The sequence below is a fragment of the Passer montanus genome, unplaced genomic scaffold, assembly GCF_014805655.1.
Source record: "Passer montanus isolate IOZ18808 unplaced genomic scaffold, ASM1480565v1 scaffold11, whole genome shotgun sequence".
Classification (NCBI taxonomy): Eukaryota; Metazoa; Chordata; class Aves; order Passeriformes; family Passeridae; genus Passer; species Passer montanus.
This window is the reverse complement of record NW_024357613.1, coordinates 7,013,015-7,036,681: the sequence shown is the minus strand read 5'-3', so window position 1 is coordinate 7,036,681 and position 23,667 is coordinate 7,013,015. Positions and strand designations below refer to the sequence as shown.

At 37.9% G+C, this 23,667-nt stretch overlaps 1 protein-coding gene across 5 annotated transcripts in view; it reads right to left on the bottom strand.

Annotated features, from left to right (window-relative positions):
• Nucleotides 1-1,860: 1,860 nt before the first annotated feature.
• The window catches only part of FBXL4 (F-box and leucine rich repeat protein 4), a 61,915-nt gene continuing 40,108 nt past the window's right edge, over nt 1,861-23,667 (bottom strand). For all 5 annotated transcript variants that reach the window (XM_039729387.1, XM_039729379.1, XM_039729352.1 and 2 more), the window contains 3 exons: nt 19,760-19,831; nt 18,726-19,038; nt 1,861-10,843 (listed from right to left, as the gene is read on the bottom strand). In XM_039729387.1, coding sequence (XP_039585321.1) covers nt 10,680-10,843; nt 18,726-19,038; nt 19,760-19,831 — 549 coding nt within the window. In that variant the 3' untranslated portion in view covers nt 1,861-10,679. The remainder of the gene's footprint in view (nt 10,844-18,725; nt 19,039-19,759; nt 19,832-23,667) is intronic.

The following is a 23,667-nucleotide window of genomic DNA, read 5'->3' as shown; positions in this document are numbered from 1 at the left end:
CTTTGAGCTCTGAGCCTGTAGCCAGTTAACAAGGCTGAGTCTAAGCATAATTCATCCTTTTCACAAAGAAATTATGGAGACTGCATCACTGGCCTCCAACTGCATTCAGTGACATATTGGCCTGAAGTTTGAACTGAAATTGTTTGTGCATTTGCATCCAGAGGGGTGGACATGACCTTGGTACAAAAATGCTGCTGCATTTTTTTTACCTTCTGAAGATACTTGTCAGTTCAAAACTGCCTGGTCATGGCATCAGGGCATTTTTATTTCTAGCTCTAAAAAACTGTGCGGGAATGCATTATGTTAAAATCTGTTTGTAATAATAAATGCCTACATTGTATATAATAACATTTGATTTTACCAGTGAATAAACAATTGAAGCATGCATGGTATCAGATCTGCAGTGTTCTGTTTAAATTTCAGTCAAGATTGCCAATTGCATTGCAAAGTAACAGACATAAGTTTGCATTTTTTAATGTTTTCACAGAACACTAAACTTTCCTCCCTCTGTCTAGACATAAAGCAGGTAAAAGTATGGTCATGGAGAACACATAACTCCTTAAATTGCCCAAATAATAATGCACATCTGCCAAATAATAATGTAAAGAAATGTATTACAGGCTCTCAGGCATTAAAGTCTGCAAATCCTGAAATATTTTGAAATCTGGCTTTATCTGTGTAGGATTTTTGCACTACTGGAAGTGCCCCACAGAGGAAAGACAGACACCTGACACATTTCAGGTTTTTGTGTGAATTTTCAATACTGTGAAACAGGTATCATGAGAAACAAGGCCACCAGAAACAATGCCTGAAACTGTACTTTAGCAGGTGTCAAAAGTCAGCTGTGTTTTGTCCTAATGCAAAGAACCCAGGTCCAGTCTTGTTCATACACTTCTAGATAATTGTAAGCACCAGCAGCTCTAAGTTGATGCTAGAAGACAGTTTTAGCACATTTGAAATTAAACTGGCCTGAGGCAAAGCTGTGATACAAAAGCGGAACCCTTCAGGAGGTGCTGGAGATTAAAAGTCTTATTAAGAGTTTCTTTAGAGATGTTAGAAAACTCAAAGATCTGTATCTGGTTAAGTTAATTGCCTTGAACAATTAACACTATCAGGAGAACCTAACACTCAAAAATTTTGTCTAGAAGAAAATGGGCACTGATTAAATCAACATCAACTTTGGAACCCATAAAACCACTTTAGATAACTCATCAAAAGGAGGGCAAACTCCTAGCAAAGCAGTTGCTCATTTTCAATTCAACATTTGGGTTGATCTTGACAAGTAGAGTCCAGCTGATCACCTGTCCCCTTCTGGTGCCCATATTCAAAGCTGCAGAGCTCTTAACATTTTTGCTAAATTCAGAATTTATCATCATGTTACTTAAGTTCCACATTTAAAAGCAACTGTACCAGTACATACATAATTAAAGGGATTAAGAAATACCTTATGGTAACATAATTTGCACTAGACTAGGAAATTATTCTTGAAAGGAAGTCAACAATTATATTTTTCTTGGAGGTCTCTCTTGGTACATTGTAATCTCCATATTCTGCTTTATATCCCATCTGTCTACATACATCTGTTGTCTCTTGCTCTGTACCACAAACTGTTTCAGGCAGTGAAGCATCTATTTTGTGTAACACACCTAGTTCCATGTGCTTTCATAGGACTAGAGGAAGCTAACCATTAAACAATAATATAGTTTTCTAATAATAATAAAAACTAGGCTACAAATTCATATCCAAAACCTACCTATTTCAAAATGAACAGTGATAAAAATATAACCAAACTGTTCATCAGAATGCATCATATGTTGTATTTCATTGGTTTTTTAAAGGAATGCACAAAAGGTCAATGAATGTAGACAAATAATTTATTTTTTATTTATTCATTATTTTATGCACACTTGGCATTTTGCAAGACAGTCAAAGAGAAACAAATTAAGTGCAAAGCAAGATAAATATTATAGGTTGAATATATTTTAACACATTTCTGTCATCTTTAAATTAGCAGACACTAACAACTCAGGGAGAACATTAATTTCAACTTCTTTATACTGGCAGTAATTGAGTAAACTGCACAACAGAGTATTATGATATTTTAAATGATCCAACACAGCAGAAGAAAATAGGCTTAATTTCCTAAATAGAAATCATTGATTAACTTTTAAAGATAAGAAGATTTTTCTTTGAATTAGCTATATAAGGCATTAGATGATTTCTCCGTAATAAATGAAATCCTTCATGAATACAGGGCTAACATCTCTGTTTTGTGTGTATGTGTGTATTCAAGTCAACCCATACTTCATACCCCAAAAGCATCAGTCAAATGAGGAGGAGCCAGGGATCCATGCCAGAGCTGTGTCTGCAAATGCAGACACATGTAAAACCTTTGGGTTTACACACAGAAAGAAAGATACAGTAGCCAAATCTGAAAAAAAGGAATACACCAATAACATCTTCCACTTACTCTCGGTCAGGCAGAACACAGATCAAAAAAACCTTATTTTGAAATGTAATCGAGTACTTGCCTAAGTATATAAAAAAAACATGAATCTCAGAGAGGGAATATTAAAAATAAATATAGATGCTAAGAGAAACACTGCTTAGTATACTAAGAGGAAGACAAAACTAAAAAGTGGATAAGCTAATTACTGAATAGGAACACAGAAAACAGATTTGGGATCTAAGACTGCACATACAGAAAGAGCTCCTGGAACACTGACTATATTTAGGACTGCAAAGGGGTGGATGTTAGCTTCACAGGCCAATGCAGCTTAAGATCAGGAAAAAAGTCCTGAAAAACACATCTGAGAACTGTTGCCCCTCCCTCCAGCTTAGATTTGCTAACCACTGCCTTCACCATACTTTAAATATGCTCTTATTACCTCTCTAATCTAACTTCCAATGTCTGTTTGGAAGGAAGGATCTTTTTCGGGTAATTTATTGAAGTCAGTTAGGACCTGAATGTTCTCATATGTTCACAGTAGCATTTTATACTTTAGGGCTTGAGCCACCATCATGAGGTGCAAATAAACAACTTCACTTTGGACATTTTTGTGGCACAGTACTGAGATGAACTATGTAAAAATTAAGAAGCTTTGGATCACAATCAAGAGTGGCTATCCTCATTTATGCTAATTTGAATTAAAGCATTTGCACAACCAACATGCTCCCACCTGCTGCTTGTTATTCTTTTAATTGAAGCTAAATGCCCCCTTCCTTCTGCTTGCTTTAATAGCCAAATTAGGAGGGTAAAAAAACCCAAACAACCAAAAGGACAACTACTATAAAACAAGCAGTTTTCTAGTTTTAACTGATATTTTGTAGGGAACAATCAAATCCAGTTCAAAGCAAGCAGACAGAGCAAAGCAAGTGGTGGCCTTTGGTGGAAGCACATCAAGCTAGAGGACTAATACAGAGCACCAACGGGTAAGCAACCTCTTACTCTCTCATGCTACCTTCCAACAGAAATTTTATTGGGTCTACACAGACCTTTGCTTCTCCAAAGGTTAATTCAAGACCTCAACTGAAGACTAATCTGATCTGAATTACCCTATAGAAGAACCTATCTACTCAGTGACAGGACCCTAGGAGAATAGTGTCCTAACTTTAGTATCTACTCGAGATATTTAAAATTCAATGATATAAATATCCTCCAGCTACAGAAAATGTGCTTAGAGGCAATTATCCCTTTTGTCCTTCTCAACTTGTTATTACAAAAAGGCATAACTTGCTTCTGGTGCTTACAGGCATAGCATGCACAGCACAGGTATTTACAGATAGTGTTTGGAACTATTCCCTCTATTGCTGCTCTCCCACCTTTACAGAAATTAGTTTCTTTAAAAGGTAGTGCAACAGGAGCTTCTTGTTACATTACTCAAACTCCTATTGTGGCAGAAAATGGAGCGTACTATTAAATCATAAATACAATGCAAGTATTTTGTTGCTGGTTATGTGACGGGGGCAGGGAGAGAGACCTATTATGTTTAAATGAATCCAGGTGCTGGATTTAGGTATTTAAATGTGAAAGTCTGGAGATGCCCTTCCTTCTCATCTGCACATATGAATAAATACAACCAGGAAATTTCCCCAGGCAATTCACACACCTCACTTCCAGAGCTAGGCCAATCTCCACAACCCTCAACTCCACCATCTGCCTGGCAAGGACAGGAATGCAAAATGCCACAAGATGCTGAAGAGGTGCAGTGGCTTTATGTTAATTAACAAAATCCAGAAAGATCACCATCACACAGATTTCTCCGTGACAGCTGAAGGGCACCTGTAATTGTCTGAATGCCAAAGTTAAATCAGAAAGTGAAAAGTCTCCCTGTGAACACATCAATTCCTGGTTACTTTAATGTACTTTTAGTAACTATTCCAAAATAACTTCAAACATAGACTAGCCATTAGTTTCCAAATTCTAACCAAGCCAGCTATTTTTTCTGTTTGTTTCAGAACAGTGGGTATATGCAAAAATCTGTGGCACCATCCTAAAGAAAAATCTAGAGAGACCAAGGTCTGATAAAAGGGAACCCATCTCTGAGAGATGTTACTTGTCCTAAAATAACAAAAAAAGGAAATGTACAAGATTCTTGTGTCTGTTCTCAACATGACAAGTTCCTTATGCCAGGTATTTTTCGTTTTCACCTCTCCCTACCTTGCTCAGCAATCAGTACAATGAAGCAAAGAAACCAACCACAGGGGTATCTCGGATGATAGAACAAAGAACAAATGAAGCTGGAAAGGGACCTCTGGAGGTCACCAGCTCAAGTAGGGCCATCCAGTCAGTGCCCAGGATGATGAGGATCTCCAAGGATGGAGACTCCCCAAGCTCTCTAGGCAACCTGTGCCATAGAATGTGTCATCTTGTGTGTTTCAGTTTGTGCACACTGCCTCTTGTCCTGTTCATCGGCATCACTGAGAAGAATCTGGCTCCCTCTTCTTCATTCCAATACATTGATCAGATTTCCCTTGAACCTTCTCCAGAGACTATAATTTTTATCCCCAAACTGCAGCTTGTCCTCAGAACAGGACCAGCTGCAAAATATCTGAGCAATTAAGTCCTACATGTGCCTGTGTGTACATGCATGAAATAGTTGCATTAAATAACAAAAAACATGATTTCACAGTGGTAGGCAAAGAAAAAATATTTTTATGTAGTTGATAAAAATGAAAAAAAGATACATTCTGACTTACTTAACATGCACATGAAAGGTCAATATTAAGAGCATCTAAATGGTAAATCTTGATTGAGAAGTATGAGCAAGTGATTCTATGTGGAAAGCTAGGTTCCTGGGAAAGGTAAGAGCTGATCTAGAGCAAGGCACTTACTTTCCTCACATCTACAAATAGCTCTGGCTACCCTTCCATGAGCTTCCAGATAAATCTGAGTAAGTCCTCTTTTTTTCTTTCCTCAACCTTCTTGACCTTTACATTTCTTCAGAATCTAAGGAAAATGAGTTTTCAAATAGCTGAGGGTATTTTTATTCTTTTATTTTTAGAAAAGGTGAACAAAACATGCAACAGAAAAACTTCATTCCTCAAAACTCCCTTCAGTTTAGGATGTGTGTCCTAGATGCACCATTTACCATCCTTAAGTGAAAACAAGACATGGAGAAATCAGAGCTATGTAACTCAAACAAAAGTATTTAGTCCATTAGCTGAAAAGGAAAATCTCACCACTGCCTCCTATTACAGAGGCTGAATCTTCTTAATGAGACTCTTCCTGTTGATGCATTTCTCTGAAGCTCCTGAGGATCTGTAACATCCAACACTCATTTCTCAGCCCTTCCCAATGTCAGTTACTACAGCTTGTCCTGTGCTGGTAACATTTATTAAAGAGCATCTTCTTGCACTTCATTATCAAGCCAGATATCTAAAAATCACAGAAACCATCAACTCAGTGAAGGACTAATGTCTTCATCTGGGAAAAAAACTGACTGCATCTGACACAGCATGTGCAGATGCATTAAACCAGGGATTTCTAGTATAGTCATTTCCAAAGCTACAACTTACAGAATCACTGTTAAAGAGCAATAATTAATATGTAAATCATACATATAAAGTCGCCTCCATAGTCCTCATAATAAAATGCTACATTTTATTTAGTTTTTGTAAATTTAGCAGTCCTGCTGATGTGACATGGGAAATATATCCCATAAGATGCAATAAGTACACACAGTAAGAACCAGAACTCGGCACACAATTTTTGCAAATGCACAGTGGGTGACATTTCTGATGACAGCAGAGCAGTTAAACTACTCAGTCTTAATTATAGCAATATGAAAGATTATCAAAATAGTGGCAATACATTAATTATGTTTGTCTGTTCACACATTTACAGAACTATACATACAGCCAGTTATGTACATGAGATTTTGGAACAGGGAAAGAGGATGCATTTCCAAAAAAAACCAAACCCAAACAAACAAAATAAAATGAATTATATATCACAGGTATTAGCAAGGGACAGAAGCAGATCCTGGCATTAAGAAAACTCCTCAAGGTTTCCTCCTCAGCATTTCTTTTTTTTTTTTTTGTTTGTTTGCTTCTCTCTGGATGGTCTGGATGGAATTTGATTTGGAGGGTTTGATGGTTTAAGGATGGATGTTGTTTCAGTCTTGTTTTTCAGGACAGGTAGTACAGCACTGGATGGAATTAATCTCAGTTTAGTATCTAACCTGAGCTAAATCACAGCTTCCACAGTCTCCAGAGAGGCTCCCTAGAACATGATTCATTCCACTTTCCTGAAATGTCTGCCTTAGGAGATTAATAACTCTCTAGAGGTGCCCAGATTCCTTCCTTGAAGTAGATGTCTAACTTTCAGAGAACTAACATTCAGTGAGATGAATTCTACTCACTGTGTACCATGATTACTAGACATCTTATATCTGGAAAACTTAGCATAAGAGCTCTACAGAAATACAAAAGTTTTAGTACGTTTTGTTGTTTGTTCACTTGTGGTTTTTTGTCTGAAACTTGGGACCTCCAAGTACATGGGGGATTACAAGGTCCAAACTCCCACGAAAAACTGTTCTATATGAGTCATGCTCACTACTGGACTTAATCAGGTGTATAATTTAAAGAACAGAAGCCCCACACATTTCATAGAGCTATGCAGCCAGATAGCTCAAAATTATGAATACAACTAAGTACACTACTGAATTAAAGCCCTGAAGAGTTAAGAAGATGCTTTAAATGGTACAGTTATCAGACTAGTTTTTTAAATTACCCAAGGAATTACATCATTACCTACAGGCCATCCCACATCAATTTCATACAGAGGGTATGGAAGATCCCCTTTAGTTTAAAAACAGGAGCAGTTCAGAGTAAACCCCTTTTTTGGGACATGTTAGCCATTTTTTTTAACATTTGTTGCCAAAGCATATCTTTTACAAAGCTTCAGAAAGACAAATAATCAAACAACAGGATTAAAAAAAAAGAATATCCTTAACAGCAGAATTTAGATAACATGACTGAGGGACAGTCTAGTGATGGAGATGAGACCCAATTCAAGAGTAATTAAATTCCTCCAGTGGAGGAACTGACATAATTCACTTTGGATTAAATGAAACTAGAATATAAGTTTCCCTCTATATGACTGCTTTGCAAGGAGACAGTCCACAGCAGTTATCAGACTTTGCATTCACACTTCACACCCTGTAACACCTTTCACGAGCAGACAAACCAAAAGGCACTTTGGCAAAGCAACACTGGAAATTCAGCACATCTGTCCAGGCTTTTCCTGCTGCATGGGTGGAGATGAACTCAGTCTCCAGGTAGAGTAAAGCAATAGTTGAAAGCAGAACTGCTATGAGACACATTTTTTCTATTACACTCACTTTACAAAAGTAATTCCTACATGAAAAACGTTGAGATTTATAGATATATGTTTATGTATGTACACACATCCAAAAGAATTCATACAGACACACAAACATGAGTGTGTGTATATATAATTTATGCATACATATATATAAATAAATAGACACACTTAAGTATAAGACAGCAGAACTAAAGAGACAGTGACCTATTCTTGCTTCTTTGTGACATATGAGGAAGGTCTAAAAGCAAGTTGTTTTCTTTAATCTACACGTATTACAAATGTCAAGTCTGGTCTAACTTTGTTTTGCTGGAAGACTTCTTGGACTTATAAGGCCATAGCTAAAAGAGCTTCTTACTGTCTGACTGAAGGTTGAAGTGTACAACTATAGATGGAAGTCACTCCCAATTGCTTCTCTGCTCTTTGAATTAATTATATGTTGGTAATAGCCAAATTTTAAACAATCCAAATAAAAAGTCAACTTCAATTTATCTTCCAAGTGACAATAGAGAATTCCTGAAAAAACATTTTCAAACAGAAGATGCAACATAAGAAAAAAAATCCTCCAGTATGAAAAAAATTTCAATTTAAACCTTCTTTATGCTACCTAAAAAGCAAGAGAATGAAATTCTTTACACGTATGTGATTACAAAAACACTTCTTTGATTCACTGATGAGAAAAACTCTATTATCTACCAAGTTTACCAGTTTGAAGGCACAATGGCTATCACTTCATCCACATCGCATTCTATTTACAGTGAAAAACAAACAAAACAAATCTCTATACAAAAAAAAGGAGATAAACACAGAACAACCCCTGAGAAGTGAAATTTTATAACAAATATATTTTTTAACTCTGTTCTTTGTAAACTCCCATTATCTGTACCTGTTTTCTCATGTAACTAGAATAATAATAATGTTTAATAATTACAATGAAAAATATAGACTAAAAAAAGGTAAAATTTCACAGAAAAACAAATGAAGCCAAACATGATTGAAAGAATTGAGGTCTCACAGAGAATCATACCAAAGCTGACATCTTTCAGTATGGAAAAAAAAGTAAATCAATCTAAAGTTCTCTGACAATGCCCAGATTTCTAAAGAAGAAAAAAATGGAATGGCATAAACTAGTTGGAAATCCCATAGTGCCATCTGTGTGGAGGGAAAAAATCAAAAAGCCAACTGTGCATGCCCTTCTTTGGATCTGGAACTCCTCAGAGATTCAGCAAAATTTAAAAATCTGAAGAACTAGGTCTTTCAATAAAATCAGATAAATGTTCTGTAGCTGTTTCATGACATGGTTTATAAAGTATTGGCACCAGCACAAAGAGTTCAAAGCAGTCATTCAGGAGTCACAGAGATTGTCAGATTTTTAACGATTTGCAGCAGTCCTCTAGTAGCAGTTGGTTATTTACTGCATGAACTGAAGTGTTCTTTGTCACTGATCTTCAGTACAATACTGTACTTCTCTCAGACAAAGTATTTTTCTTCTTATTCCAGTAGGTAATAAGTGCCATCAATATAAGAATAAGAGAATCAGTATCAAAAGACAGCCTATATTTTATGGTCCATATGCATCAACAATGGCTAAAGGGTAAAAATCTAAACCAAAGCTGTACACAGCAACATACTCTAGCAGTGGTATTCAAGGGAAAAAAAAAGAAAAGCTTCGTCCAAGAAAGTGCAAAAGGAAGAAACTTCCAGAAATTGTCCATCAACACAGTTTTCCTTCTCCAGAGGTTAAGCAGTCTTAAAGAGTGCAAGTACTTTGAGCTACTCTCCTCTCGGAAAAACGAAACAAAACAAAAACCCAAACAAAACAAATCCAGTATTAAGGTTTGGTGATCATAAAATCATCAAATTGTATTGCCCTCGTTTCAAACCCATTATATTTTCATTGCTGTTTTACTGAACGAAGATGCTTGTTTTTACACCTGACAGTAGATTTTATGCCAGTGAAAGGACAGTTGCTAACACATTACCCTAAGTTCTACTTTTCATGATACTCTGCACAATAACCAGATGTATCACAAATCAAGTCTTGACCTTGACAGAAATTTGAAAAAGGAAACTACCCCGGAGTTTTCTACACGTTACCAGTTACAACATTAAGTACTTGGCTTATTGTATCTCAATACCAAGAAGCAGCTGTAACTTTAATCTTTCATTTCTGCTCTAAGTTCAGGTGGTCCAGATTCTTGCATTTATGTTGTGTTGCTTAGGCTGGACATCATTACATCTATTTCAGGTGAAGGAAGGGAGAAAACTGTATCAGATACAATTCATTGCCAAAACTTGAAGAAGACAAAGTGCCTTTTCTATCTGTTCTTATACACAATTTAAACTGGTTTTCAAATAATTATAGGCCAGATCATAAAATCTTATGCTGCAGGCCAAACTAGAATGCTACAATATCTGTGTATGTATACAAATACATATACAAATACATATGTATACATTTATACATACACACACAAGCATATGAAAAGGAAGCACCCATATTTTCTTTACTGATAAATATTGAACTTCTGCTTTCACCTGGATATTAACATATTGTATAACACACTGTGAAGGGACATTTAAGAAGACATTCATTTGCTTCTCATTAAAGCCAGACATATGGCTAGTATTTAAAAACATGCAGTGCCACCAATTAACAGAGTAAAATAATTCTTAGGTACAATTTCAACTTTAAGAAGCATAATACATTTAAATGTATTTTACCCATTTGTGTAGATAATTAATATTTTCCACTATTTTATAGCAGATTTATATTCTCCTTAAAAAAAAATCAGCAGAAATTTACAGGAAAACAACTCTGTCAAACGAGTTCCACAGCAGCATATGTAGGGAGTCACTGGGTGAAACTCTTTTTTATGAACACATTAGGGAAGTTGGCATTCAGTTCCAGCACAACTCTATTATCGATCTGTGAACAGAAGGACACATCGAGTAAAGAAAGATCTTTACAAGACTCCAGCAATTTTCTTAAAGATGCAGGGCTCACCATCCTTGTTCCTGTTCAAAAACAAAACAAAACAGAATTATAAAGTTACCAAAAATAGTGTCGGGTTTTAAGCTGTTAATACCATGTCATGAAAAAATGCTATTACAACACAACTTTTATTTAGAGCATTTAAATTAGTTTTCAAATTAAAAGCTTCTCAGAGAGCATATAGAACTTTTACCTTTTAAAAAAACCTAGTGTGTTTTCTTAACTGCTTAAGTCACTGTCATTGGGAGCAACTTTACAACTTCAAGGAATCTCTTACTACAGAAGCCAGGTACCCAGAGCCACAAGACCTCCAAGGGACCAGATGCTGGGCCTAGGCAGCAGCAGGGAAGGCTACAGTCATGCTCTCCTGATGAGCACAGACCATTAGCACAGCAGATGAGGGACTGGGGGCTATTCCAATTCCAAAGGCATCAGCAAGGCTCCCAGGGCTCTAGAGCAAGTGTGGGTATTACACACATGCAGGGGCAGTTGTTCAAGAGAGAGCTGATCATACATAAATGTATGTAGAAAACACACTAGTTAAACCCTGCTAAAAACAAGACCAGAGCGACTGAACCCCAAGTGTCACACATGGTCAGATCAAGCATAGGATCCAGTCAGAAACCAAATAAATTATGTTTATAAGCACAAATCCACACAGCCATTACTGCTGATGGACATGCAGACAGTCCAGCCCATGGTGCTCAGCACCTGGTTCATCTGACTGGGCACTGGGATGAGTCAGTCTGAAGTACTCCGTGCCCCTTGGGGACCTCACACTGTGCAGGACACCCACACACAGCAGGCAGACAGGACACTGGACCCAGAGGAGGAGATTCATGCCTTACAGGAAAGGCTGGAAGCCTGGCAGGTTGCTCTAGGCAAATGAACTGAGCCTGGGTGTCTACAGCGGGCTGAACTGCTCATCAAGCTTTCCCTCTAGAGAGTTTATATATCCAAGACTACTGCAGAGAACTGCTGGCAGACTTGAACTCACACAGCTCCATCTTCAGCTAACTAGCACCCCAAAAAGCCATCTAGTTCAGGATCTTCTCTAGTGCCAGGGCCAATTATGTTCCCTACACTCCTTACCTCCCCTGCAAAAAAAGAAGCAGATTTTTTCAAAGTAGCTTTTCACTGGTGAATCTTCTCAATTGCCAAAAATTATAATTTCAGGGTTTCTAAAGCTATCTTTCATGAATTCTACTACTTTTCTGAATTTCTTCATACTTACAGCCCCTTCACAAGTTCCATAGTTTAACTACATAATGTAAAAAAAAAAAAAAAGGAGAAAAAACAATCAGGAAACTCCAGCCTATTAGTTGCAATAATTAAGGTGCAATGAAAGAAGCATGAGATCATTCCCAATTCACTATTTCTAAATCATTCATACTCCCATGCACATCTCTTCTGTTCCCTCAAGGCCATCTGTTTTCCAGACTCCCTTGCATCTCAAAATGACCCCTGTTGTGTTGTTTCTGCACTAATTTAGTACTTTTGAAACTGGATGACCAGAACAATACAGTGCACTGAGCACACAGTTATTTTATAGTAAGTCTTATGGTGTTTTTTTCTACTTCATGTCTAAATAACCCTAATCTTCTCTATTCCCATTGGAATAATGCTGGGCTATGAGCTGGCGTTTTCAAAAAATTGTCCACAGGATCTCTTTCCTACAGAACACAAGCTAATCCAGTCCCCCATATATTTAGTTGATGTTATTTTGCCTCATGTGACTACTTTGCACTTGATTTGATGTTTTTCTCCTGCTTTATCACCTGTTTAGTAAGTATCACAAGATCATTCTGCCATTTTTCAGTGTTAAGTTCTTCAATTTAAGATTTTTCTACCCTGAATACCTGTGTGTTACCCTCTGGCATTATTCACCCCTCTGCCTGGATTACTTACAAGGAGATCAGAACAGACCCTTGGTGACCACAGTAGTGACATAACTGCACTGTGAAAAGAGATGATACATATTTGTCCTCTGAAACACTCATAATCCAGGAAAAAACAGCTAAGTTACAAAAGCAACCCAACCTTGGCTAACGTTTTTGAAAATCCAATCTTTTATGGATTGGAGGAGTGCTCACAATCACCAAGAACTTCAAGGAAGTTTAAAGGACCAGAGAGGCAAAGCTAATACTACCCTTGCTGGGATGCAGCTCTTCATCAGAATATGGTAATGTCCTCTGGATGTCCACTGACTGACTTTCTCATGCCTGCCGCTGGTTTACACAGTGCAAAAGATCATCTTACTGTTTTGTAGCTCCTATCCCAAGCCCTTCACAGAAGGTTGTGCCATGTTTGTAACCCTGTATTACTCTAGCACTGAGGCTGATTTAAGAGACAGATCACAAACCAGAAATAAGATTTCCAGAGCCCTGTATTTAAACTCATTTAAAATCACTGCATAAATACCATTTAGTCCTAACAATTTATTGTTGTTCAATGTATTGATTTGTTCAAAAGCTTTCTGTATTGGCATTTCAATTTAAGGCAGCTTTCCAGGCTAATCTCCTGGAAAGAATGGCTCTGATGTAGCAGCCTGCTTGATCCCCTCTGCCATGAACACCAAGGGACACACAACTGCTCCTCTGGAATAGCCCTGTACTGGGGTGAGCCTTCACACCTGGACCATCTACCGAGCTCAGCCACTCCTGTGAACTGTAACACAGCTGAAACACAGTATAATTCACCTCTAGCCAGTCAGTCCTTAATACTGCATACTGGCTTGCTGTGATTTTGTTTCACTTTCTAGAGCTCATCTCCCTATTTTCATTCTCTGAACGGGATTCAATATCAGAAAGACTCCGTATGGTTCCATTAGTGTCCAGTACTCTTCTGCATAAGCAAGGAGGTATCTGAATGTGGTCTGTCTCCAATTATCCTATGTCAGGCTCTCAGATTAGTTGCTTTGAGGCATTATTGAACATGATCCAAGGACAGTCTTTGCTATCATGCCCCCAAATTTTATCTCCTTTACAGAGACTAAGCTTGTCATTATCACTGTGATTTTTAGCTCCCTTACCATTATATAATCACCATCATCAGAACTGTCTGGTGGTTCGTGTAACAGTGCCTAAGGCTTTACACAGGAATTCTGTAACATGCTTTATTTATTCACTTCATTTGACCATGAACTTTACTACAGTATCATTGTTCTACCATAAGGACCTGCTCTACCATTCTAAATGCAACTCTAGGAACAACACATTATGCTACTTATCTTTTTTTCCACCAAGACTTAAAATTGCTACTACATCAGCACCTTCATCTAAACCCAGCCTCATTTATGCATCACAGCTTTATGCTTCAAGATCCAAACGTGTGTTTCTACAAAAATTCTAGATTTATATGCCTAGCCACAGATTTTTTTTTTTGTGTAGGATGTTCTTCATTCCTTCCTACCTGAACTTTGATAGTTCTCCTATCATTTCATCCAAGACTTTTAATAGATTTGCAACTAAGTAGGTCATCCTAAATTGCATGTTTTATTGCACCTGGGTTTTTTTCCACCTCAGAATTTTATGTTAGGAAATCCTTTTTCTAAAAGCAATCCAGTTGGGGTTTGGTTATTCACACCACAGGATAAATGAACATAATCTGTAATCTTACTTTCATTTATACAATATACAGTTAGTTATGTATGTATCCTAAAAGCCCATTCAAAAGCATTTCAGAATTTTAATACAGCACATTTTCCTTTGCTTTTGAAAGACTGGCAATGTAGCCTGCTAGTTAATTACTTATAAAGAGCATTTTTCTTCTAGAGTTTGGAGGCTTTTGGACCTTTATTATTTACTACAACTTCTCCTCCATAGACTAATCACCCATTTCTCAGAATACATACATAACAAAAACATTAAAATCTGCTATTTAATTTTGTTGTTCAGTCAATTCTCTGGTACCACCCCTGTAAAAGGCACTTCTGAGTAATGATCTCTTTGCTCAAACAATTATACTTATTAGCTGTAAATAATTTAATTGTTATCATCATATACCAAAGTCTTCAAATTCTATAGCTGTTTAGAAGACCTGTGCAGGACAGCTATAAAAACTGCAGAACCCAAATTTCTAGGGCAAGAGACACTACTACACATACACAATATTTTAGAGTACCAACTCTTGAAAATAACTAGCACTCTTCCCTCAAATATTCTTGCTTTTCTTTCCTTTCTTTCCCTAGACTAGCCAAACTAGCCTCTTATTCTTTACATTTTATTCAATCTACTGCACACAACTCAAATTCAAAACTTTAATGTGCTACACATTTTCACGTTTGAATTGACTAACTACGTGTTGATGTTCTCAAGATAAAGCTGAAAACTTTGACAGCTGGCAAGGGGGCAGTTGGGTTTTCTGTTGCTCAGGAAGGTGTGGGAGGTGTTGGAATGTAGATAGGAATACATGAATTTTGTGGTAACGAGGGTGTCTACTTTTCATTACTCTTTTTGTGCAGGACAGAGGCAGTTGGACCTTTTGGAGAGCAAGGTTAATACAATTTACTGTTCACCCTTGACAGCAGCTGAGAACCCCACAGGAAGAGAACTAAGCAGCTGATGTGATGTGCAAGAAAAGCTTTTGACACTGTCAATTCAGGTTGCCATCTGACTTGTCACATTGCTCAATGCTGATCACAGTTTGAAGAGTAGTTTTTTAACTACTGGTCTAGAGGTGTCCACTTAACTTTTGATAGCACTGGCTGATGTACTGCGTCACTACAGAACTGTCAGATGATCATGGCTGGATCATTCTGACAGAGGGTGGAAACATGCCATGTCACTCAGTGGAAAAGACGTGGGCTGAGAAGGAAATGATACTTGTAAGCAGGCAGTTCAGGATGTAGTGGGTAAAAGAAAGCTCATAACTAAAAGTTCAAGAGAAGCACATCCTCATGCATTCAGTGACACACACCACGCTTCCTCTTCCAAACTTATGATACAGCAGATATGGACAAGCCCATGAATATTTTTTAAACAGAAATTTACTTTCTGTGTTATACACAGGACAAAGACAGCCTGACATCCAACAATGCTTTACAAGGGCCAGTAAGTACACAGAGTCCTTGAAAACCAGCAATTTTCATCTTCTACAGAGTCCTCTGACTCTGTAAATGGAAATTACCAAACAATTATGGTAAAAGACAGATGGGTAGCAAGCCTCAGGACCCATCACCTTCAAACAGCATCCAGCCTATATATAATGTGCATTTTTCATCCCTTACAGTTCAACAAGATTTCTTTCAGAGGCTTAGACTCCTCCACCCCTGAAGCTATTGTGATGATAAATAACCTATAACTGAAACAAGAAGTTTTCTCTGTCAAGTTTATAAGTTCTAACAACTGCAGAGACACAACAGTATAGTATCCTCAACAGTAGTTACTGCAGTGAAGGGAAGACATTCTGACCCTTACTTAGGTAAGTGCTTGTATGCAGGAAAAAACCTCGCTTTTACACAGCTTTGTTGAAGTAAAAGAAGTTCCCTTACAGTGCTAACCTAGCAGCAATACCTCTACACCCTTCACAATGCACATGCAAGCCAGACGTTTCTTTACCTGGGAGATGACAAAGGATATAATGAGAGCACCTCTCATTCGTTCACATCACAGAGAAGACCCACTGTTCAAGGTTACTCTTGCAAAGCTGAGCTCTGACCTCTTTCAGCTTCAGACCTGTTGTCACACTTATACTGAAGGACAAAAACATACTATGCATTCATGCAGCTTAATGTAACAGGATGGCCCTGTATCACATGCCCAAAGTCAGAGCACATTCAGAGATTTGACTTCCTTGGTACTCGCGCACAGTGAGAGACTCACTCTTTAGTGCCGACAACAGAGACTTCTGCACTTACATGGGAACACCTGGCAACTCTACCTCCAGATGACACAATGTGGTTCTACTTGACAGCTCTTTCTTTTAACCACAGTCTGTACTGTACTGGTTACTACATTCAGACAAAAAGAAAATTAACACCGTTCCCCCGCTGTTGCCAAAAAAGCAGGGTAAGTTCTTCACGTATATAGTGAATATCACCTTGTAGTGACTTGTTTACAGCACAGGACAACCTTTTTTTCACCCTACCAAGTATTTCTCTGAAGTAAGAAAGAAATAATTTTTTCCAGATTATTCATTTTGCAGGAAATTCAACTAGATATCCCCTAGAGGGGATTTATCTGAATGCAACATGCAATCTCATAGGAAAAGTTTGACTACAAATCCATCTGACTCAGGAATATTGGTAAGCACCCAGGGAACAGAACAAACTCCTTTTCCACTTTCACTTTATTTTTCAACAAAAAAAAAAATCATTAGGATGTCCAACTGAATTGAAATCTGAATTCAAACACTAAAGAAACGTGGCAGCAAGCCTTCACTGCTGTCAGACAGGCAACAGAAGTAGCAGACTATCCATAAGTTCAATACAGCCAAACTATTCTTTGGGGAGCCTCTGGTGCAGTAACAAGGTCTGACCACTTTGTGGGCAAACACAAGGCCATTGTAACATAAACACATGGAAGTAAGTGGTCAGGGGCACCTAAGTGTTTCTTAGAGACTTAATTCCCTACACCATTTGGAAATTTTCCATGTCTGAACAGGGCAGTGTGCCCCTGATAATTCAGCTGCAGAGCAGATTCTCTTAAAGATACACAAAACACAGTACCCCTGGCGGGGATAAACATAACATATCTACAACTTGAACTAGATGGAGTTAAGGTTTTTTCTGTTCATATGTCTTTCCCCCGTTGGTCAGAAGGCAACTCTGTCAGTCACAAGTGACTAAAACTCTTCATCATTACAGAACAGTGTACTGGAATGCCAATCTGATGCCATATGGTAGATACTTTGAAATTATAAATCCTGATAAGAACAAATCCTTAAACTTGATTGGAAAATTATTCATGTTGATGGATCTCAGTTCTTTGCAGTATCACTCTCAACTTAAATGTAATATTTTCATTACAATTATTAAACATTAGAAGTATACAGAGCAACTACTTCATTCCCTTTCATTTAAATCTTCCTTTTTCAGCTATCCTGTGAAACTAAGTTGGTTAAACCATGAAGAATTTTCTCCCACACTGATGTCACAAACATCTCTGCTGTCCTACATTATTATAAAAAGAAAACCTCATATGCCACCATAAAAGAACAAATTCAGCATCACACAAAACTGCAGTTCTCAAAGTCCTTACTCAAGAGTTCAAAATATATTTACTTTAGATCTCTAAAAATATTTTCAACTATGGAAACTGCAGAGGATTAGAAATTTCAGATTTGCTATGCTTTTTGACCCCCATCACTTCCTTCCCACCTTACTAGAAAGTCTATTTAGGTTTTGCTTTTAATTACCCTTTCATCTTTAATAACTCAAATTCACTTACCGATAAAAGTGATGAAGAAAATCAGTATTGCATAGTACATAATTTATATTCTATAATATATAACAAATATTTATTGCACAAAAGCAAAATGTTTATTGATCACAGACTCATGCTATAAATATCCATTTCACACTTCACAGAAATAAAAATACAAACAAAAGCAGAAATAATTCTAAGAAATCTGATCTTCTGATGATCAAAAGAGAAAGGCTTCAATTAAAAAAGCCAATGGTCATGAAAATAAAAGTTAGTGGAAAAAATCTTGCATTTAAATTCCAGTTTAAGCAATTCAGACTCAGCAATCAAATTACACAGCTGGTATAAATCTACTGGCTTCTGAGTCAGAAATCACGCAGTGAGTAAAACGTCCCTCTTTTTTTATGTGCTAAACCATCATTTTAAAAAACAATTATTTAACCAACTTGTCTGGAAGACAGTTTTGTTTTAAGGACTCCTTTTTAACCAAAAGGCTTTTGAGACCCCGTAAAACAAAACAAATACTCCCCCATTCTCTTACCCAATATATCCAGCTGCCGTAAGTGCGTGCAGTTGGCAGCGAGCTCCTCGATGTCAGTGTCACACACAGACCTGTTGGCTGTAAGAAAGAGCTTCTGCAAATTTGGGAGTTTGCGCGCAAGGTTTGTGAAGCAGCCTGTACTGCTCTGGAGGGTAGGACACCACCCGAGATCAAGTTCTTCCAAAAGCTGGCAGCCCGAAGCCAATTCCGCGATCCCGCTTTCAGTTATGTTTTTACATCTCCACAAATCCAGACTGCGAAGCTTTTTGCATTTTGCTCCCATCATGCTTGCTATAAGGTCGTAGTCTTCAATCTGCAAGGAAAGCAGACACTCCGTCATGTGCAGCATCGTTCCAGACACAGAGGTGGTTCAAGGTTTGCTTCCTAACACACATAACACATCTGTCTCAACCATTTGTCATTTCTGAAGAGCTCCGAAAATTGTTCATTGCATGGTAGAGTGAGATCTACTTTTATAAAAGACAAAAATAAAATAAATTTCCTATAAACCCCAGACACAGCTGTTTTTAAATTCGCTTAATACTGAGGACCAAACTGCAGCAAAAGCTGTTTCTTTGAAGAAGCTTTTTTTTTTTTTTTTTGCACAGTTGTTTTTCCCTTAAAAGATGGTTACATCAGCTTTTATGACCACAGGAAGTGAAAGTACTGAAGAATGACTGAAGACTGTACTCATTTCCATTTTAAGTCGATCATTTGCTGCATCTCTTTATGAAAGTCTTATTAACTACTTGTTAAGCGATTACACACATAGAGAATGCCCAAAAACTTGGGAAAAAAATCTGAAGAACTCTGAGAAAGCCTACAAGTAATTTTAGGCCTACTAAACAAGTACATAACTCTTATATATGTGATCAAGCTACACTCATCTTGGACCTTCTGAAAGAGTAGAGGCTTGTATAAACCTCACATTTAACACACCCTTGTGAAACAAACCCAGATTAGTTCTAAAGCAAGTGCACACACACAAACACACACACAATCCCCCCCACACCCTGAATGGTCCAAGCACTCACCATGACACAGCTGCCCAGGCTGAGGTGCTGCAGCTCCGAGCAGAAGTTCAAAATACTGAGCAGGGCTGTTTGCTGCCATGGAGGAACACATCAGAAGGAAATACAGAAAGTGAAACAAAGAGAAGAGGTCAATTAGACATTAAAGGCTGTCACCACATTTCCTGAAATACAGCTCAAAGCTCTTTTACAGGTGCCTCAAATACCACTTAATGAGTCTCTGGGTACTTTACCCATTGATTGGCTTAAAGAAATGGTAATCATTACAAACCTTTATGCAAGTCACTTTGGATGGGCTTGTGTGCTGCCCTGAAGATACCCCCAACAACACTGACCTATCCATTCATTTCCCACAGGAGAGCTGGTGAAGAAGTGCAGCAAGATCAAATAACAGGCAAGGCCAGCCTGCAAACACAGAGGGCTGGCCACACACCAGGAGAAGAGGGCAGGCTCTGACAGTCGCCGGTCAGCTGCAGCCTGATGGAGCTGCCAATAGAGCTGCACAGCACCAGGGCTGGGCTGGGGACTTTAATGTCAAAGGCGGCTCCGTGCTGACAAGGATGCTGACAGCCACTGAGCACCTGTCACTACTATCATGCAGACTGAAACAGATATAATGGGTATTTTACACTCCTGTTCCTGCCATTTAATGTTGACATTCTTTGCAGAAAGCACTGCACATTGCTCAGCCTGAGACTGACTGCAACATCAGACACCCCTTACAAAAGTGCACAGCTGGTCTGTTCCACAACAAAGGAAACTTTATAGATTTTTACCTGTATTTCTAAGCTACAGAAAGGATCCTTCTGCACTGTCTGCAGATATATTTTGGTTTGTATTTGGAAATGCTCACAGTGTGAAAAAAAAGAATATAATCTGGGATTCATATCACAAATATCTGTGCATCATAATTAAAACAGCACTTCATTAGGACTTTGTAATCTATATGAGCTTTTTTAAAACAGGACTAGGCTTCACAACATGTTAACAAAAATATGTGCATTTTTACAGGATATACAACAGTTTCTAATAGAAAAAACCCAAGCAATATACAAGTGACAAAGTAATCTACTGCTATTAAGTGTAATTACAAGAAGAACACTAGTCAACAATGTTTGTATGCAGGGGTAGTATAATTTATAGTTTCTTTAAACATAATTTTACTTGTATTCAGAAAGTTTATAGTTAAATTCTTTAGTTAGTTTCCTCTGTTACATTCCAGTGGAACTTGGCAGAAATATGATCCTTTGCCATATCACCAAGAAGAAACATCTGATTCCTGGAAAGACTGGCAGGCATAGAACAGGGACATAGCATGGGGTATTCAGAGATACCATTTCATACATTTAATTTAGGTGTCTCTGAGGAGCAAATATAAATACCCAACACTTAACATGATGAATCTTGATTCCAGCTTGGCCTTCTAAGATTTGATTTCTCAAAGGCAGCCTAAAAGTAGATGCTAAGAGTAAGCCTTCCTCACATACATCTTGTAGGAGTCCTATAAAGTCACTGTCCCTTGCTTGCTTGACTTTCATTCATTTTTTAAAGGAAAAGGTAGCTAGGGAATGAAATGCAAGCATTAAAAAGTCATTATTCAAGAGGTTATTAAGAATATTTTAAGGTTGGTAAATGTGTAAGTATCCAATTCATTTTAAATTAAGCAGTTAATAAGCAAATGGTTCATTTGTATCATGAAAGAGGAATAAACAACTCAAAGAATGAGACATAGTCTTTCCTATTCAACTCAGTGAAAGCTATGAGCTTCAGAACCTACTCAGATGCACAAATTAAAAGCAAAATCCCCAAACACCTGTCAGCAAACCTTAAATATTGGAGCTAAACAAATCAGACTCTGACAGCACACAGAGCTCCAAACATGGTTTCTGCAGGTATTGAGATGTCTCCGCAGGAAAGCTGAATATATTCTACCAAGTCTTTCAGCAATGGTTTCCAGATTGGAATTTAATACTGGCCTGAAAGGATGGGAAACAGCAACCTCTTTCCTGAATTGACACAAACAGTAGAAAAGTGAACAGTCACTCTGAACAGCTTGTAGGATGTGAGATCAATTCCATGCCTCTTCCGAGAGGGGTGAAAGAGAGAGGAGGACTAGTATTCATAGTTATCTTGATAGATAATTGAGCTCTGCGTGTTAACTTCAACAGGAATGTCATGGATCTCTCAGAGTACATTTTTAGTCCCTCTCTTTTTTAAGACAGTCCTTCCTGTATTGCTATGCATTGAGGCTACATTTTCAAGGGTCTTTTCACAATCTATTACTTTAAACCACTATTTAAAAACAAAACCAACTTTTTTTACAAAGCACTAGAAACCTGAGTAATAGAAGGGAGCTTGTTAGAACACCATGTCATACCAAATCATGCCAAGTCAAGCCCAAGAGTAAACAACCACATAATCAACATTCATTTCACTGGCTATATTAATTCCTCTTCTGGGGTGCACACATGCCCACACACAGCAAACCAGATTTCCTTCAGACACAGTGTCTGTTCTTCTGTAACTGAGGTGGGCTTTGCATATGTCATGTAAGAAGAAAAAACCCTTTGTGCATGCCTAGCTGTGTCTCAGTCAGTTGAGAATCCAGGTGGCAAAAGACATGAAAATAGCAGGAGAGAATGGCAGCTCACAGAATCCATATGCACCACATATAGGAGGATGATCATTGTAATAACCTGTCTGTGTCAAGCCATCTGTCAGTACAACAACATGAGCGACAACACTCCTACTGCGGCAAAGAACAGCAAGGCAGTCACCCCATCCTGGAGCTGTAACAGGCCAACTTTCCAATGTTAGAGTGCTTCGCAAGAAGAGCTTTAACCTGGAGTCTAACTTCACTTTCTTGGCCAAGCAGAGACATTCAAATCAAAGACTATCCATCTAACAACATTCTTCAGCCTAGCAGCCAAGACATGTATAGTTTGGAGATTTCTTGAGTTTCCCTTGAAACAAAGGCAAAGTTTAGCTTGTACCTTTTAAAGTGGTTGAGAGAAGAGTGGATGATTACAATCCACAAAAAACCACTCTAGAAACAAACTTTAGATAAGATTTACTTTTGCTTAATGGAATCATGGCATCAGTGCTCTAAATTCCTTTTGCAATCCAAGCAAAACAAAACCTACCAAAGTAATTTTTATAAGGTGCCACAGACAACCGGAAATGTTCAAAGTGGGTGAATAAAATGGTCTGCCCTATGCTCCATTCCCAGGAAAGAGGTTTTTAGATGAGGAAAACAGTGAAGAAGTTGTTTTCAGAGAGAAGACTGTGATGTCAAACTGATCAGAAGGATATGACAGTGCTGCTAAACACAACCTTACAGAGCAGATTTCAGAAATATTTTAAGGCATAATAGTTAGTCATAAACCTCAGAAAAAGGGAAGATGGCCTGAAGATTCTCTGCAATCTCTATATATGGGTACAACAAATGCCTCTTAAAAAGGACATCAATACAGCTGATCCTGGCTTGAACAAGAGACGAGATTACCACTTGAAATCCAACCTTACTCCACTAGAGAGGTGACAGGTCTGTCCAAACACCAAACACCTGTAATACACACCTGGATACAAACAGCAATACTTACTGGAAGACAGTTATGCGCTGTGTATACTTCAAACAAGCAGGTGGTTTTGGACTAAATTGTATCCTACCTGTCTTTGTAAAGGCCTTGTCCATCACACAATTTTTGACTTCAATGTTGTAAAAGTATTGCTGGTTTGAACAGACAACCCACCAGCAGAAAAATCAAACACTGCTGCCAGAGCAATACACTTAGCAAGACTGAATCTTGCATGGCTTCTTCCAGGATTTTTTTACATTCATGATTCAGCAGAAAGCACAAATCATTTCTGATGCTAGTGTGATAAAGAAAGCATTCAACAGATAGCCTGAG